We start from the raw sequence: 20574 nt of genomic DNA, 5'->3' as shown, positions 1-20574 counted from the left end.
GACGGAGATATTCTTTAAGTACCTACTCCCGGGGCTGCCATGAGCTACGGTGTATAACCGATCCCGTCTGAGGTCGCTGTGAACTAAGACAAATATCCTTTATTCCCGAGCCCACATCGTGTGCTGAGGAACTTCGCGGTTATTCTACATTAGAAACATTTAAAGACTTAAAGAAAAAACTTACAAGAACTTTATAAAAAAAATTATAACACATTTTTTTCTTTTAAATTATTACGTGAAGAGTTGAAATTCCGTATACATTTTTTTAGACTCTACCTTCAGAAGATTCAATGTAAATCTTTGTATTCCTTCAACTCTATCCCTCTTACTTCAACTCTACATAAATTTCTATATATTTTCTCGTATTTAATCATGTATGAATTTCTGTACATATTTCTACATATGTCTCTCCATACTTAGTGTACACCTTCAATAAGTTACGACGTTTCTTCTCTTATCGCGTTCCTAAATTCTCCTTCACCAGTTCCTAGCATCATCTTCTTATAAAAATTCCATCCTACACTAAAAACATTTATTTACAATGTTTATAGACTTAGAGAAAGACTTATAGAAACTTTGTCCGATAGTTATATACGGCATTTTTATAATAAAAAGGTGAAGAGCTAAAACTCCCGTGTACGTTATTGACTATATCTACAGATTATTACAATGTACACTATGATACAGTAAACACATATTTTTAGTTTAAAATCAGGACATTCAAGTTGAATTAGCTGCTCTGGATTTTGTGCCTTATTTCCAATATCCGTTAAAGTGAGATTCGTAAGACCAAGAGATGAGTGTATATATATTAACACATGAACGTGATCTAGCCGTGGATAATCTGCTATCATCAGTTCTTTTAAATATAAAATTAAATCATTTTGAGCAGGATATTTTTAAAGCACTATCTCTTAAAATAGGTTCAGTATTATCGCTATGCATGTGACGTTTTCATTGTGTATAACTACAAATAACAACCGCAATTAGTGACTGATTTTATGAATAGAATACCTTCTAAAACAAAAGTAGCAGTAGGAGAAAATAATAACCAGTTTAGTTCTTTTAGAATAACTAACTTTATGGCCTATGGAACCTGGAGGTTTAATGCTACATTCACAAAAGCTCTCCACTGACTTCCATCCTTAGCAATTGGATCCAGTTTCTACTTTCTAATCCTATTCCTGCGAGATTCATCTTAATATTGTCCTCCCATCTGCACTTAAGTCTTCCTAGTGGACGTTTTCTGATTGAATTCCCAGTCAAAACTTTGATAGCTTTCCTACTTTCTTTCGTTCTGGTTACATGCCCTGCCGACATGATTCTCTTAGACTTGATGACCCTAACAGTGTTTGGTGAACGGTATAAATTATGCATTTCCTCGTTATGAAGTTTCCGCCATTCCCCATTCCTGTTCCTCTTGGGTTCAAATATTCATCTCAGGATCTTGTTCTCAAATACTTTCAGTCAGCGTTTTTCCGTCAGAGTGAGAGATCATGTTTCGCAACCATACAGAACAACAGGCATGAATATCGTTTTGTATATTTTAAGCTTCAAATTTATCGACAAAATTCGCAACGATAAAATATTTTGGACTGAATCATAACACGAATTTTCTGCTTTTAATCGCCATTTCTTCATGAATATGATTTTGGTCTGTTAATATTGATCCTAGATATTTGAAAGTATCCACTTTGTCGAATGTATTATTTGATAGTTTAATGCACTCATAATTTGCAGTATTATGATGCTAGTGTACTTTCATGTATTTAGTTTTGTCAGCATTTACTTTTACAGTTTTTTAGAATATGCTGGTTTGTAGAGAAAATATTAAATTGGTACGAACATATAGAAAACATATAGTATAAAGGGGTTCCTATGCTTACGCAACCCTTTTCTTACCAGTTCTTCGTAAAGGCTTATGTTCGGAAGACCTTTAGGAAAACTTTTACTCTTTGCTCTAATAAGAACAGTCAGAGAAGAATTAACATAGTTCATATAAGGAAGACAAAAACTTACTGTACTTGACTGATTTAATCATAGCAAAATTTTGTAATCTCTAAAATAGAGGAGAAAAGTGATATTAATAACAACATAAGATTAGAGAAATAAACCAAATCATTGTAAAATTTATTAGTAATATGTAACTAGTTCTTTGGCCAGATGTTATGTATTCTCAGTTATAATTTGCTGAAACTGTAGCACAGAGCAAATATAAACAGCATAGTATATAGTAAATTAAAATATACTGAGTAGGAATCTCGAAAATTATTAACAAGATACAGAAATTATTTCTTCATGCTACACAAAACAGTCAGATCACTTGCTCTTGTGAAAAAGTGTAAAAAGTAAATGCAGAAAAAAAAAAAAAAACACTAACGTAACTTTAAAGAAATAAACTTGTCTAAATACTGCATAATGTAAGTGCAGGCATTTTCAAAATGCAGAATATTTACATATAAAACATATTTTAAAAGTACTTCAAGAACAGGTAACGGTATGCAGAACCACTACAAACGAAACACTTTTTGTATGTATAACTTATTTCGTTTGAAATAAATTTTTGATTCCTATCGTGGATGTTCCTCAGTTCATAATAAAAGTTAGTGTAAATAAAATGATAAAATATGAGTGGAAAATTGCAGGAAATCGGATGAAATGCATATGTGTAAATTGGAGAATTATTATTATTATTATTATTATTTTTTAATTTGGAAAGAAAAACTACTTAATTTTGAAATTGGTTCTGTATCTACGGTGAGAAATCAATGTCAAACTAAAAATGAGGTCAAACGAAGGTGTTGCAAAATTTACAGTACCAAGTAAAAGATAACGTTTCATATTCACCACCAACATCACAAAACAGTAGCACTTTCGGGGGAGATGGCCCCATCGTTCCCTTACTTTAAAATGATTACAAAGGTGAACATATGTGGCAAGATGAAAGGATAAGAATATTAAAAACGAACAAACAGTGAACAGTAACTATCTTCATTGCGTTTAACATGGTTCATTTGAAATAGTGTTCTTAAACATAAAGTGCTTTGCTTACTTCGAATAACCATTTTTATCTTTTCACATTTTAACCTTTTTCAAACTCGAAGTCGAGATGATGAGGGTCGTGACCCTTGAAAGCAATGTTTCTTCCAGACCTGTCTTTGGGGAGCACTACCTCTCCCCCGGAGCTCTGAAAGTGCCCCCCCCCCGGAGCAGACTAAAATAATACATCTATAATTTAATAATAAATAGGATAGTATCAGCAGTTCCCTCGCGGAACACTAAGTGTGCCCCCCCCCGGAACATTGTTCCTGGAAGAAACACTGCTTGAAAGTGCTACCGTTTTGTGAATTTAATGATGAATACCAAAGTTACTTCTTACTTGTCATTGTGACTATCGTCACTGTTCGGAGTATAGTGTGTAAAATTTATTAAGTACCATAGTGTGTAAAATTGGTTAAGTACGATACTGTGTAAAATTTGTTAAGTACTATAGTGTGTAATTAAGTACTATAATGTGTAAACTTTGTTAAGTACTATAGTGTATAATTAAGTTCTATAGTATATAGTTTATTAAGTACGATAGTGTATAAAATTTGTCAAGTACTATAGTGTGTAATTTATTGAGTACTATAGTGTATAAGGAAAAGGAACGAAAACGTACTAAAAGAAGGTAATGAAGGACGACGGATCATGAAGATAATAGGAAAAAGAGAAAAAGCATGCTTGGCCATCTTATTCGACCCTCCGATTGGATCACTGTGCTGATAGAGGGAAAGGCAGAAGGAAAACCAGGAAGAGGAAGACCAAGGATAGAATATTTAGATGCAGTTACGAAGAAGAGATCTTATCTAAGTATGAAACAGCTCTTCCAAAGGAGAGAAAACTTTTAAAATTTCCATGTTGCCCACCAACCTATGGTTCAGATGAGAAAGAAGATAGTGTATAAAATTTGCAATTCTGATTGTTATTACTACTTGGGATATAGTGTGTAAAATTTATTAATTAATAATTACTGTAGTATGTAAAATTTGATAAGTAAACAAACTTGTAAATAATGAAAAGAAACTTTGCTTATTAGAAAGAAGGTGTACTAAAAGGGATGTCACTAAATAATTCATGAGAAAATATAAGAAAATAACAAAAATTGAAGAATACAAAAGTAGTTGTGAATCGTCCAGTTAAGTGCTTATGGTAATGTTGCAAGATTGAAAGTAGAGTATACATTAAGTGGAGAAATATCGAATTAATGGGATGGGTTTGTCAAGAAGACACTGGAGGTAGAAAGACAGAAATGCTTTCTCCAGCGCTCTTACCGTTTAACTCATTCCATTAATTTTATCTTCCATTACTTTCAACCATACAATGGTTCTCCCATCTGATGAAGCATTCAACGAAAGAGCTTATAGTGTACTTCTTTTATTGTGTGTAATTATGTTTTGATGTTATTTCAAAGTTTGAGCCCATTTCTTTTTTTATATATTTGGACATAATTATTTGTGTGCAGAGCCCGATCTGTGATTTAATGGCTTTAGTCTACAAGGTTCCGGGTTCGATTTCCTGTGGAAGAGCATTGAGCACATTGCAGTGGTCCGGTTCCATCTTAAATTATAGGGCCACACCTCGTATAGCCTTGCTGCTGAAGAAAGATGCTAAACTTAAACGAACAAACAAATAAAACTTCTAAGTAGAATAGATTTAGATATATTTCTCTAAGTGCACAGTGGAAGAGTTACCTATAATTGTGAATGCTAAACGAAATATAGCGTGCGAGTATCAACAAACTTTAATTTATGCTTCAAAATTATTGACACTAAAATGACAGCTGGTTCTTTTCTTCTGTTTTTTTTTCTAAACATGATCTTTTTTAGTATTATGCATACAAAAAGTTGTCTATTTAGTGTTAATTTCATTTTTAAGTCGATAACAAATCGAAATAAACTTTCTCCTCACCATTTTTTCACATGCCATCTGCCAAATGCAAATATTGCTAGATATTGAGATGTTATTGAATGAAAATGTATATGACTTCTCAACGGAATCATTATTCTCGTCCCTACCTTCGTACGGTTTGTGAGCAACCTCTTGATGAATGTTGATACTGCCGGTAGCACTTGCAGTAGGGAAAACTAAAGAAATAAACTAAAATATAAAAAAGAAACCTTTGTATGACTGTTTTCTTTCATTAGGCTTCGATCTGTAAAACTCAAGAAACTTGTTAATTGGATAGCATATTGCTGAATGTTTCATCTATCCACAGAAGAAACAACGAGCACCTTTATCTCGTCACACGTTACCTGCATGTCTAATTCGACAGAGTAGACATTTTATAAACTGCCGTGATAATATTGTCAATATTGTCCCCCTAATGCAGATTGGAATCGAAAACGTAATAAATTCCAATTTTCATGTTTGATTTCTACTCTTCTAGGATCACGAAGAAATTAAAAGTCAACTGAAAGCAAGGTTATTATCCAGTTGTTTTTGGATGCTCACAATGTTTAACTATTTCTGCACAAAGTGCATGACTAAACGTTAAATTTCACACTTCCAGCATCCTACTTCGAATGTTTTCACTCTAATTAACTAAGTAACTTTATGATCTATGGAACCCGGAGGTTCAATGCTTCGTTCAGAAAAGCTCTCCATTGACTTCTGTCCTTACCCAATCGGATTCAGTTTCTACTTTGCACTCTTATTTCTGCGAGATCCATCTTAATATTATCCTGCCATCTGCACCTAGGTCTTCCTAATGCTCACTTTCCGATTCGATTTCCAGTTAAAACTTTGAAAGCGTTATTACTTTCTTTCATTCCGGCTACATAACCTGCCCACCTGAGCCTCCTTGGCTTATTGGCCTTTACAGTGTTTGGGAAGCAATACAAATTATGTAGTTCCTCGTTATGAAGTTTCCGCCATTACCAACTCCCGTTCCTCTTGTGTCCGAATATTCGTTTCAGGATTTTATTCTCAAATACTTTCAGTCTGCGTTTTTTCCCTCAGAGTAAGCGACCATGTTTCGCAATCATACAGCACAACAGGCCTGATTATTGTTTTATATATATTTTAAGCTCCAAATTCCTCGGCAAAATTCGCGGCGACAAGAGATTTCGAACTGAATGTTAACACAAATTCCCTTCTTTCAGTTGACTTTTAATTTCTTCGTGGATTTGGATTTGGTCTGTTAATATTGTCCTAGATATTTAAATGTTTCCATTTTATCAAAAGTATTATTCGATATTTTAATGCATCTATGTTCGCTATTTTAATGCACCCGAACCTTCAAGTATTTACTTTTCTCTGAATTTACTCCGAAACTCATGTCCCTGCAAGCTTTTAGTAAGAACTGTGCATTTCTTTCTATTGTTCTCATATCAACCCCTATCAGATTCACATTACCAGCATCAGCCATGACCTGGTGTATATCATTCAACTCAAGACCCGTTGCTATTTGTGATTTTCCTTATAGTGTACTCGAGAACAAAGTTGAATAATAAGGGTGACAGTATATCTCCTTGTTTCAGGCCATTCTTGACATGAAGGCTCGTGAACAGGAATTTTCCTGTTCGGACTTTACTTTAGGATTCATTTAAATACGTCTTAATTAATGTAACTAGCTTTTTCAATACTCAGAATTCAGTAAGAATGTCGTATAATGTTTCCCAACCTTACCGAGTCGTAGTGACGTACCAGGTATTGTATTCTTATTCCTTTTCAAGTATTTTTCGAATGGCAAATATCTATTCTATAGTTGATCAATTTCTCGTAAACGCGCACTGATAATTAACAATAATTCCATCTGCGTATGTGGTTAATCTTGCTAGTAGGATGTTTGATAGGATTTTATATGTTGACATAACAGAAATGCCTCGATAATAATTACAATAAATTTTCTTGCCTTTCTTGTGAATTGGAACAATGATTGATTCTTTCCACTCTTGTAGCAATTGATCCTTGTTTCAGGTATGGAGAATGAGTTTGTGTCTTCTTGTTCCACATTTTTTTTTATCCTCCATGCTTTCACTCTTGTTACCACAAATTAGTTCATCTCGAATTATCTCTTCTTTCGGTGAACCGAATTTGCATCTGTTCGCGTGCCTCTTCAATTGTGTAGCACAATAGTTTATCGTTTGCCTAGGCAGTTGTGCCACATTATAAAAGTGTCACATTTTTTCATTTACATTTAATACAGCTGTAAATTGGTGCATGAAGTGTTGTCTGATTTCACAAAATTCCATTTCAAATAAATTACTGGGTGCAGCCAATTCCTTTTAGTGTTTCAGAATACTGACGACACATAAGGGGCAGAGAGAAATGCAGTAAAACTTTGATTGCCTGGTTCCGTTAGCCTGACAATAGTTCATAAGTCTTTCTAGATACGTCTCCGTCTGTTTCTATTCTCTATTAAAAGCTTCTGTGTAACTCACAGTCATGTCTGCATCTTCCCTTGTGTGTTTCAACACACTGTCGTCATGTTGTAACATCGAGAAACTTATATATTCTTTCAATCTGTTCGTTACTACTAAACAATGCAACTCTATATTCATTCACTAAATAAGCCTTACGTGTTTTCCATTGTATTTATTACACCTCCTAAAACCGAACAACTTCCAATTACACAAGTTACTTCCATCTACACCAAGACTGTACCTATATCCAACAAGGTAAATACTTGTTGCCTACATATAATCCACAACACAAATTAACACATAACATTTGCTTCCTTTTCTTCCAATCTGAAGTGTTTACATTTACTTAAACATTTCTCACCCAACTATTTTGTCAAATGCCTACACTTGCTATCTTGAGAAATACCGCGATGCTTCTAGAAGTTGTGCTCGATCTGCAAGTTCTGTCTGTAACCTAACGCTATGCATCTTAGTTTTGACTGAAGAAGACTGCATTTAAGAACAGTTTGTTCCATTCCTCTTGATAAACTTTCCGCAGATCTCAAGTGTGCATGGCAAGTCGCAAGGCGCAAGATCTGGACTATAGGCAGGATGAGGCAGAATGTCAACAATGCTTTGCCAGCAGATGGAACAACTTTGAATTTTTTGGCGGAGTAGAGGACGTGTGGCGGTGCTCCATTGACAGACGCTTTATTTCCGAGTCGTAATGGTGTATCCACGACTTTTCGCCGGCGATAAATGTTCCTGGGCGCACAATCTCCCGCAGTCAGAAATTCAATGACAGCCGCTGTTTCAACCAGACGTCACCACTGGATGCCATGGATTGCTCCATTGCTCTGGAACGAGAAGAGATAGGAAAGTGAAACAAGTGACATTCGATAGCTTAAACTTTAGTGCATTAATGATAAACAGTTCGGAATGTTTGCAGTACTATTGGCCAAATAGTAGGCTTAGAGGCATTACTTTCTGAATCACCCGCGTATAAGAGATATTAAGGCGGTATAATGGTTCCAAAATGTTCACCTGGTAATAAGCTGTGCTGATTTTAGTCATTTTGTCCAGTCTGCGTACCGTTAATTTGCCATCACAGCAGTAACTATCAACAGCTGTAAATTATCATGAAAATTTCAAACTTTCACATACCCATCCATCCATCAGATAACGACTAAAATTTGTATTTAAAAAAGTCTGTAATTTGTACAAGAACAACACGTGTTAATACTCGGGTAACAAGATTAAGGGAGGGTTGTAGGTCAGATCATTCGCGTGCGAAAAGACATCACCGCTTCCTTGCTGCTGCATCACAAGAATGCGCTCAGCCACGCGTTTGTGCTCGTACGTGAGTTCCTGGCGAAGCATAATGTGAACGCTGCCGCAGTCACCCTATAGTCCCGGGCTGACCTATAGTCCCCCCTCCCAAAGTATTCAGAGGACGCCATTTTGACGCATTGAGGCTATCCAAGCAGCTATGACAACAGTTTTAAGGGGAATTCCCGTCGAGACCTTTGAGAGAGCATTCCGGGCATGGCAAAGTCCATACAAAAAATGTTTAGATGCTCATGACAGTACTTTAAAGAATATTAACCTTTTGCACATATCTTGTTAATAAATCTTCTGTAAAAAAAAAAAAAAAAAAAAAAAAAAATTCGTAAGTTTTGGGACACACCCTGTATAATATATATCAAAGCAGAAGTTTGAGTGGAGGGCTGGTTGGTCAGTACTGTATGGATTCTTTAGCAGTACATACCGTATACAGTACTTGTCAGTTCTGCACCTGTTTCCAGCCCTTCCCCTTGGTCTAGTGGCTAGCGTGAGAGCGCCTTTGGTGCTTAGGGTCCCAGATTCGATCCTCGATGGGAAAGAATTGAAATTTGAGCGCAATATAGTGTTTCGGATTCCTCCTTAACTGAAGGTCCTCGTCCCATGTAGTCTTAGTACTGAAAAGGCATGCTAAACTCCGACATGGAGGAATTCGATTTCATTCATCACCAGATAGAGTTACTGTCTTTAGGTTTTTCCTGGTTTTCTTATGTAGACACCTTTTCTTTCTCAACGTGCGTTTAACTAATCCGTGTTGGTAAACTGGTTTTTCATTGTGAAAAGTAACATACATATATAAGAATTGATACTACTGTGATTTTACGATTTTCGTAATTAATATTCGAAGAAGAACTGGACAATCAACTTCGAATAATGACGACCATGTCAATTGTTAAGGTCTAAATAACAAACATGGCTACTGACCAGGTTTTTAGAAGAACTGGACGGCCAACTTCGAACAATGATGACCACGTGAATTATGGAACCGAAAACCAAATATGCTACTGACAAGTTTTTAGTAAGTTACATTCAAAACAAAGTAAAATAAAAGGAAGAATGATGGACAGTGACAGAAATATATCAATGAATTATTTACCAGGAAACAGTGAAAACATGATCACACAAACAAAAGATATACTAGAAATACTTTCGCTAAATATGTCATGAAGTAGAGACTGGATGACATGATGAGGAAAGAACAGATAACTTGCTGTGAATGTCCAGGCCAGTGGCGTACTCAAGGAAGGTTTCGGAGTTTAACGCCCTTACTCATTCAGCAAGATGTTATGCAAAAATAAACATTTAACATATTAAGATATCTATAGAAACACCTGAAATTTTATGAACCTGGAAGCTTGAATCCACCAATGGCCTTGACAAATTTGGGCGTACGGAATTGATGGAAATGGGTGTCATATTCGAAGGCAGGATCATGTGATCAACAAGATATCACGTGGACACTTCTGTTCTTTAATTTTTCCCTGTTCTTTCTGCTTGTTCTCTCCTCCCTGCGAAACAATGTTCAACAACAACAATACGATGCATTCCTGCCATATTTTTTCTTACTGACTAGCTTTTTAGAAGAACTGGACGGTCAACTTCGAATAATGACGACCACGTGAATTAGGAATTGAAATGACAAACATGGTTACTGACTGGCTTTTTAGAAGAACTGGACGGTCAACTTCAAATAATGACGACCACATGAATTATGGTATTGAAATAACAAACATGGGTACTGACTGGCTTTTTAGAACTGGACAGTCAACTTCGAACAATGACGACCACGCGAATTATGGAATTGAAATAACAAACATGGTTATTGACTGGCTCTTTAGAAGAACTGGACAGTCAACTTCGAACAGCGACGACCACGTGAATTATGGAATTGAAATAACAAACATGGTTACTGACTGGGTTTTTAGAAGAACTGGACAGTCAACTTCGAACAACGACGACCACGTGAATTATGGAATTGAAATAACAAACATGGGTACTGACTGGGTTTTTAGAAGAACTGGACAGTCAACTTCGAATAATGACGACCACGTGAATTATGGTATTGAAATAACAAACATGGGTACTGACTGGCTTTTTAGAACTGGATTGTCAACTTCGAACAATGACGACCACGCGAATTATGGAATTAAAATAACAAACATACCTACTGACTGGGTTTTTAGAAGAACTGGACGATCAACTTCGAACAATGACAACCACGTGAATTATGGAATTGAAATAACAAACATACCTACTGACTAGCTTTTTAGAAGAACTGTACAGTCAACTTCAAACAATGACGACAACGTGAATTATGGAATCGAAATAATAAACATACCTACTGACTATCTTTGTAGAAGAATTGGACGGCCAATTTCGAACAATGACGACCACGTGAATTATTGAGTCAAAATAACAAAACATTACTACTGAACTCGCTTTTTAGTAAGTTACATTCTAAAAGTAAAGCAAAGTAAGAAAAAAGAAACACGAACAACGGCAGGAATTACAAGCAAATAGTGAAAATATGGTTATACATCCACTATGAGTACTTTCGCTATATACCTCATTAGGTAGAGAGGAACGAAGGAGTGAGGAAACAACACATAACAGAAGTGTACAGGTCAGTGGCGTACTCAGGTGGGTTTCGGAGTTTAATCCCTTCACTTCTTCAGGAAGATATTATGCAAAAATAAACACTTAACATATTGAGATATGTATCCAAAGACCTGAAATTATATAAACCTATGAGCTTGAGCCGCCAGTGGTCTTGACGAAGGTGGGCGTACGCCATTGGTGCAAATGGGTGTTATATTCGAATGAAGGATCAAGTGATCAACGAGATATCCACGTGGACACTTCACAGCTACTATTCTGTTCTTTAATTTTTCCCTGTTCTTCCCGCTTGTTCCCTTCCCTGCGGAAACAATGTTCAACAACAATACGATACATTCCTGCCTAAAACTGAATGCTTTTTTCTTCTTCTGTACATGATATAGAGTGGAGAACAAATACTCAGATAAACATAATTTGATATATCACCTGTATGGATGCTGGAAAGGGGTTAATAAAAATATTGCATTCCGAATGTATTTTGTAAGGATCCCCACCTTTCAGTGTGCATTACTTCTTCGAGCACGTGTTATAACTGTAAACACGTGCTATTGTCTATAAAGACGATTACAAGCAGACAATACAAGGAAGAAACAGGAATACACGAAGCCGGCTCCGAAGAGACCGAAGATGAACGAACCGCCCAGAAGTCACCAGTAAAAGAGGACCAAAGTATGAGTTCACAACTGATCAACTAACCTACAACACCTACTACTTAGGTAATATTTGATAAGGGAGTTCCCTGATCCTACCTCATTTCTGATAGCCGCATTGGGCGAAGGAGCTTCCTTATAAACCGTCTCCCGAGGTCGCTAAGAATAGAAGACTCCTTTAATAAACACACTCTGAAAGCTGGTTTGAGCAAAGGGGTCTTGTACATACTTAACTAAAATCTTCATCATCCGAAGGCACTTTACGCGTGCTAAGGACTTACTTGGAAACACTTTATTTTTTATTTTACAAACAAATTTTATAAACTGTTCTGTAGAGATTTATTATAATAAAATTGGTTAAGGAGTAAACCCGAACTATTATTGACTCTGCCAAAAGAATATTTCAATATAGTGTACAGCTCAGAAAGTTAAAATCTCAAATGAAATACTTTAAAGATTTTTCTGTGGACACTAAATTGTTATGTGTCGCGTTGTACACTAGATTGGCGTTTCTGAAACTTTTTTTTTCCTCAGGTGGGGACTATTTTTATTAGTCAGAAAGCTCTACGGACCATTCTATTATTATCTTGTTCGAAAACAAATTTAGATTTTTTTTAAAAGTTTTGAAAATATGTTAATACCGGTATACTTATATTTTAAAAATAGTAGTACTTATATTTTCCTCAATTTTATATTGGCATTAACAGAAGAAAATACGTAATAATAATAATAATAATAATAATAATAATAATAATAATAATAATAATAATAATAATAATAATAATAATAATAATAATAATAATGAGAAGAAGAAGAATTGTAGGCTATCGCAAATATATGTATAATAATACAACTATGTAAGTTATTAGTATTAGTATAATCTGTATTGTATAAAGCTGTATGATCTATACTGAGATTCTCAACTATAATGTGTATAAAGTGATTTACTTGAATTTCTTTTTTTAATTTATTTTGTATTTTTTTTATTTATTCAATCTACGATGACTAGAAGAACAGATCTCGAGGACTACTTGTGTTTCGCAGACCGTAGTTTGAAAAATATTTCCTAGACTGATTATATATATAACCTGGAAGAATCTTTAGACACACTTTTATGTAAAAGGAGTAGAAATTTGGACTAAAATTGTGCATATTAATGTTCAGATGTGTAATGTTATTGTACACAAAGTTTATTTAGATCGTATGAAAATATGATGAATTTGTAACACGGAAATGATACGACTTTAAAATAAAAGTTTATGCGGCATTATTGAATTCTTTACGTAATTATTTACGCAATGTTTAAAGCTTTTCTTGATTTATCGTAAATGAAGTCACATAAACTTTGTAGAAATATGAATTTTTTGTATTTGTATTTAAATAATGGAACTAATAAATAATACTTAAATACGTAACAGTTCCAGTGTCTGTAATTTGATATCTAAAATGTTTTGAAAATACAACTTTATGACGACTATTTTACCTATACTTAGTTACAATTCCAGAAATTTGGACTAAAATTTTCCAGAAAATATCTTTAGAATGCTTTGGCTTTCGACTCTCGTTTTGATCGTAGGTGATGAAGAAAGAAAAAAAGAAGCATCATGTAAAGTAAAATGGAATTAATTAGTATAAAAGATATATCATCATTTTTGGCAGTTTTCAGGCACGGAACGCTTCTCCGTAAAATTGTACAAGAATTGACACGGAAAGAGTCATTTAATACTGCAACTTTTAAGTGACTTCAGTCCATTTACATTGTTTTTTAACGCTGTTGTATTAATCATGGCCAAGGTTCCAGAGTAGAGCCAAAAGTCTAATGATCTGATTAATTACAAAGTTTCTTTTAGATCTCTCGACTAAGATTCAGGTAAATGAAATGATCATATTATATTTATTTAAGAATACAACAGACCTTTGAGCCTAGTTACAGAATTCCTTATAGTATTCTAAAATGGTTCAGCAGTTCAGCTCGGATTTCATTTACAAACATACTACAAATACCTAAATTTTTATTTTCCTTGCTGTATCTGTTGCAAGAAGTACATATTCGCCACATAAAGGACTTCAGTAGTACATTAGTCCCGGTTTTCTGACAGAAAAAGAAATCACTGTTTGCTAGCCTCGTTTTGAAGGTAGGAACCTTAACTTTAATCTTATTTGTTAGTTCTGAACAGTCTATCTCATTGTTAATGATTTTGAATAAAAATAATACATCTAGAATGTTTCTCTTTTGCTCAAGGGTTTCAAAATGAAAATTTGGTACTAGGGTAGCAGCTGTTTCAAATTTTGGGTAGTGACCTGTCTGTTTATAAGTGAGATATATTAAGAATTTAGTCTGTATTTTCTCTTTAAATCTTTTGTGTAAGTAACATGATACAGGTTTCATATTTGGCTGACATATTCTAATTTCGACCGCACAAAAGATGTGTACAATGTCTTGAGCACATGCATCGCATTTCTACCTGTTCTTCCTACCAAACCTAAGTTTCTGTATGCTTCATTTCTTGTGAATTTTAAACGTCGAGCAGCTATCATAGCTTACACCCAGATCTTTCACTATTTTTTTAAGTGGAGTTCCTTCTATCGAGTATGAAAATGTATGAAAATTTCTACGTTTTGTAAATGTCATATACATACACTTGTTTATACTTAAGCTAAGACCATTTTCTTGGTACCATTCATTTATATTGTTTGGATCTTCCTGCAACCTTTCACACTATTGTTCATTTGTTATTGGCAATTCGATCTTTAAATCATCAGCTAACAACAATTTATCGTATTTCTTAACACACTGAATATTTCAGGATAATTGACTTTCACAACTTTTTCCGTTAACATACCGTCTTCATCGTTCCTAAATCTACACCCAGACGAAGACTCAGCAAATGATATGTTACGTAGCATGACTAGCATATAACACATGCATGAACCGCCAGAATGCAACGCTTCAAAAAAATTAACATAACACCTTTATCCTCTAAGTGCTTCAATTATTTTGGTGATACCATATCGTATCGAATGTGATTTTTGATAATTGTGGTGAATATTTATTTCTTTTTATTTTCACCTGCGCATTCATACTTCGTGGTACAAGATTTGTAACGTTAGTTAGGTTTAAAAGTGGTTCTTAAACACCTTGACATTCTGGTGTATACAGTAAGACTGATAGTGAAACGAAGCAATGTATCTGTTATCAAACATCCTACGTGACGAATGTCGTGAGTAATAACCAGCACCGTACGTAAGAAGGTCAAGATAACACCATTTACCCATTTGAACTGCAATATCTTTATTATAAAATGAAGACGCTTCAGTCTGTTAGTCACGCTACTAAGAACTCACAGTTAGGCTAATAGTTGCCAAGTTACACTCGTAATAACTCACAGTTAGGCTAATAGTTGTGAGTCAAACTCCTAGTAACTCACAGTTAGGAAATAGCTGCCGAGTCATGCTCCTAATAATTCAAAATTAGACTAATAGTTGTACTCCTAATAACTCACAGTTATTCTAATAGTTGTCCAATCACGTTCTTAAGTCAAGTTAGTCACGCGTCTAAGAACTCAGAGTTAGGCTAATAGTTGCCGGGTTACACTCCTAATAACTCACATTTAGGCTAATAGTTGTGAGTCAAACTCCTAGTAACTCACAGTTAGGAAATAGCTGCCAAGTCACGCTCCTAATAATTCTCAGTTAGGCTAATAGTTGCACTCCTAATAACTCACAGTTATTCTAATAGTTGCCCAATCACGTTCCTAAATCAAGTTAGGATAATAGCTGCCGAGTCACGCTCCTAATAACTCTCAGTTATTCTAATAGTCGCTGAGTCATACTCCTTGTAACTTACAGTTACATTAATAGTTGCCAAGTCATGCTTTTAATAACTCATAGATATAATAATAGTTGCCGAGTCATGCTCCTAATAACTCACAATTAGGGTAACAGTTACCGCTAACCGCGCTGCTTTCTACTTCACGTCAAGAGATGTTGCTAGAGTGCGGGTAATTTCTAGACGAGTCGAAGGCTTGGGAGAAACAATTAGTAACTAATAATATTTAAATGTTTTTTTAAAAGAAGAATCAGTGCTTCTGTACTTCGGGAAATGGTTGATCTTTTATGATAACTAGTTGTATGATACTGTGCTTAGTTTGGAAATAGTAGCCAAGAAGTCTCGAAACTTTTTGTGTCATTTCCCTATGATACAGTTTATATTTTTGTTATTATTGATTTATTTATTTTAATGTTGTTAATCTTATTGGGATTTATAGAATGTTCTGGTTATCATCTACCCCAATTAACCCTCTAGCCTGCCCGGATCACTTCTAATTTCGATCAGTGTTAAGTTTATAGAGACAGCCTTTTTTTCTTATTGAAAAAATGTTACACTTTCGCTGATTTCTGTTAATATTAGGTTAGGTTAGGTTAGGTTTAATATTTTCAATTAGCACTTACCTTGTCTAAATATTTGGCCCCCCCTTCATCCAAATATAAACCCGAATTTCATTGACTGAACACGCGTAATTCATGCACTTCAGTGGTTTCGACTTTCATCTGGAATCTTATTCACAGAAAAGTCACAGAGAATTAAGAAAAAAGACAGTAAGGCAATAAAACATTGATGACTTCGGCATGTTTTTATTACATATTCCTATTCTAACCTCCGTGATCAAAACTCTATGGAACAACCGAAAGTTCCGATTCAACAATTGGAATTAAAAGTGAGTGAGAGATCGGCAATACTCTTGCAAGTGTCCCCTCCCCCCCCCCCCCCACGTTGACTGAAATAGGTATAATCTTATTTGATACGACTTTTAAATTGATGTTCATAAGTGACTATAATCTAATCACACAATCCAGAAAGCATATGTCTTCAAATTATAGGGATTTTAAGAGACAACAGAGGGGGGGGGGGGGGGTGGAGAATTAACTCCGAGCTCGCATTCCAGCACTTGTGCTATTCAACCGGTTCGCACCGATTCGCTAGAACCGGTTGTTAAAATATTTCGAGTTCGCAGAACCGTTTGTTATACCCAGATATAATAGAAAATTTTACCCAGTTATACCCAGGAACACTAACTTTTAGTTTAACTATCTTTGTTTTCAGAAATTCTTACAGCTACAAGGTTAAACATATGATTTCTCAGAACAAGGTATAAGCGTTCTTTCTTAATCTCAAATGCTCAGATTTCAAGAATGAGAACTGGGATAACATGAGTGTAGTGCTCAGGGTTAATTATATTTGAAACGCATATATACCATTAACAACAATTGTTGATCCATTGCTGGATTAAAGTCTTCCCAATATTTCTGACAACCACCTATCTTGGATAATGCGTTTCCAAGATATAAGCAGTGGTACCTAACTTCATCACATTTCCTATAATTAAGATACTGTGTAGGTCCCTACTTGTCACTTGTGGTATCCAGTAGAATTGCTTTTGTGTACCTTGTATTGTTTGTTAATCTAAGAGAGAGATATCTATCTATCTGTCTATTTATCAATCTACTTTCTCTCATATATATATGATAGATAGACAGGTACAGAACAGGTTGTTAAGAAATTAAAATAACACCACTGACATTCTCTAATAATAGTTAGAAATCTTAGTATAAATAAAATCGTTAATAACATTGTTAAGCGTGTCATGAATTGAATAGTATGTATATGGTGTTTTTCTTCTCTTTTTCAGTTAAATACCCCTCAGTGGGAGTTCATTAGCGATGCAGCGAAAGATCTTATACAGCGAATGTTAACAGTGGACCAAAGGCAGCGAATAACGATACAAGAAATTCTTAATCACAGGTGGCTGAGGGTATGTAGTATTCAATTAAGCAGTTTCTTTTGATAGAACTAAGCACAAGAAACACATAGTGAAAGAATTCAAGTTTATACTCTGTTCCTTTTTTTAATTGAATCGATGATATCGAAAACAGTACAAACCACGAAAGTAAAATCTTACTTTATCGACTCACCACAGTAACACTGGACAACATTAATTTTACTTATTAGCTATTTTTACAGACACTTTCCAACCCATGTAGCCCAGATACGTGTTCATAATGTTGAAATATGGTTGAAGTGGTTGAATAACCGTTTTCTGTTGAAGATTTCAATGTTAAAATATCGTTGAAATGGATGAACAGCTGTTTTGTGTTGAAGAGTTCAACGTTGAAAATCGTTTTAGAACGATACATTCATAACGATTGTTCAACGTATGTGTGCCACATGAGAAAGTTTTAACTCATATGTGTCTAATTCCAATAGGCAGTATGTTGTACAATTTCATACCAATACATTTCTAACTACTTTGTGTTGTTTTTCTCAGTCTGGCGTGAAGAAAACTCATTTCATTTTTGCGTCATATAATTACGGAGTAAATAGCATCCCGAGAAACAGTTTTATTTGACAGTCATAAGATAGTTTAGTGTATATATGTTACTTATCACAAAATAGTAATCACAACTCTTAAAAAAAGGAAAAGCATACTGTGAGTACTTTCGTTAAACAATTCATCAGATAGAAAGAGAAAGAAGTATGGGGAGAGGCAAGGAAAATTTAAGAGAGAAAAATCTGAGAAGCATCGAAATTAGTGTCATATTAGAATGTAGGGTCACGTGATTACATGGTAATATTACCAGGTTGTAAGTAGATGAGTTTAGTAAAGTAATGTAAAGGTAGCAGGACGAGTTGGTAGAGAGCAGAGGAACGCTTATTCCTTCTCAGCTTAGCTTTTTTCCATGTATTTTAATTTTTCTTTTCTTCTGTACCTATTTGTTCCCTCTTTATTTGATGAAGAGTATAGCGAAAGTGCTCATAGTGTACTATTTTGTGCGGTAATTCTGTGTTTAGTGTTTTCGGTAACAAATTATATATATATATATATATATATATATATATATATATATATATATATATATATATATATATAGATAGATAGATAGATAGATAGATAGATAGATAGATATAGATATAGATATATAAAGAAGGTAACCAAGGAAATTCTGTAGTTTTCTAACCCACCACCTTCGAACATCGATATGTCACCGAAGACGTACCTGGGAGATCACAAATACTCCCCACCATCATCGACGACCTTCTGCCAACGTCCAGGAAGGCCATGGATTCCATCGCGGTAGGACGGATGGGCTAGGAGGCAGAGAAGGCATCAAATGCATTTTGCATCTGTATTAGGGATTTGAACTGACCTCCTCTAAGGTGATTGTCAAAGGAGTGGAATGGGTGATAATCTTACGGTGCAATGTCCAAGGGAAAGGCGAATGTAATAGTGCTTCCCATCTAAGGCATATAATGGTATCGCGGGTCATCCTAACCATGTGGGACTTAGCGTTGTCTTGTAACAGGAGGACCCTTTGTGATTTAGAAGTGCTAGCGATTCAGAAGTGGAGTTTCGAGTTTTTCTTGAACGCAGCTCAACTGCTGACAGTACACAGTTGCATTGATGCTCTGACTAGCTGATAGCAGTTACCGATGCCGGGAGCAGTCCACCAAACTCACAGGAAGACCTTCTTCTGGTGCAGTGCTGGTTTCGACTGTTTTGAAACCGGTTCATGAGATGCTAATCAATGATTACGGCGCCGTGGAGCTTCTTACGGGTCCTACTTCTCATCACACGTCAATACCCTGTCCAGAAATGGCTCCTTCCTCAGACGAGAGAGCAAAGAAACACGGGTGTCTACTCGCGTTGCCTTCTGGCCCGGAGTCAAATCATGTGGGATCCATCGACCCAATTTGTGATGTTTCCCAAGTTGATGGAGATGCTACGGAATAATTTCTTCACTCACACTGAATTTTAGTCCCAGTTCCTTACATGTCTGGCCACTGTTCACTCAATTGCTGCCTGAATATCTTCATTTTGTACATATGTTGGTATTCCGGCACGTGGTGCGTCTTCGAATGTTTTGTCATCGTCCTCAAACTTGTTGAACCCCCGCTGCACAGTCCGCGTAGTCACGGCACCCTCACCAAAGGTCTGGCATATCTTCCGGCCCACTGCAGCGGCGTTTGACCCCAGTTTGAACTCTTACAGCATATACGCCATTATGATGCTCTGTGGAGGTCCGATGTTCACTCTGTCCTTACGCAATTTCACTGTGTAACTGAACTGCCACAATAAGGTAGTACGTTGGATATATCCACACCAACAACTGACCTTCGCCTTGTCTTCATTCGCATTCAACTCACTGTGTGAGAGCAAATTATATATTTAATATATTTGCCCTCACAACCGTCAAAACACTCTCAGCCGTCAGAACCGTCAGAAAGGTATTTTCAATATTCAGACACTGTATTGTCCAATCACAGCAACTAGGCTGTGGCGCAAGTCATGTGGTTTAAGTGAAAAGCACCGACAGCAGGAGTGAAAAGAGTGTTTGGCTCTTCTGGGAAGCGAACTGAGTAGCGTACTGGTCCACGCATCGGCACGGTATGCCGGAGATGCCGGGTTCGAGTTCTGGTTCAGTCAAATCGCTTTTTCACTCTGTAAACTTTTGAGGTTACATTATTGAATATTTTTGTGACCAAATATTGTTGAGACGAACATATTTGAACTTTATGTACAACA

The 20574-nt window shown here is 35.5% G+C and overlaps 1 protein-coding gene across 3 annotated transcripts in view; it reads left to right on the top strand.

Annotated features, from left to right (window-relative positions):
* LOC145684462 (peripheral plasma membrane protein CASK-like) overlaps positions 1-20574 on the top strand; it is a 547766-nt gene that overhangs the window by 512435 nt on the left and 14757 nt on the right. For all 3 annotated transcript variants that reach the window (XM_081756883.1, XM_081756882.1, XM_081756885.1), the window contains one exon: positions 17683-17805. In XM_081756883.1, the coding sequence (XP_081613009.1) occupies positions 17683-17805 (123 nt within the window). The remainder of the gene's footprint in view (positions 1-17682; positions 17806-20574) is intronic.

Source organism: Thermobia domestica, chromosome 4 (assembly GCF_964235325.1).
Source record: "Thermobia domestica chromosome 4, izTheDome1.hap1.1, whole genome shotgun sequence".
Classification (NCBI taxonomy): domain Eukaryota; kingdom Metazoa; phylum Arthropoda; class Insecta; order Zygentoma; family Lepismatidae; genus Thermobia; species Thermobia domestica.
This window is presented reverse-complemented; position numbering and strand designations above follow the sequence as displayed.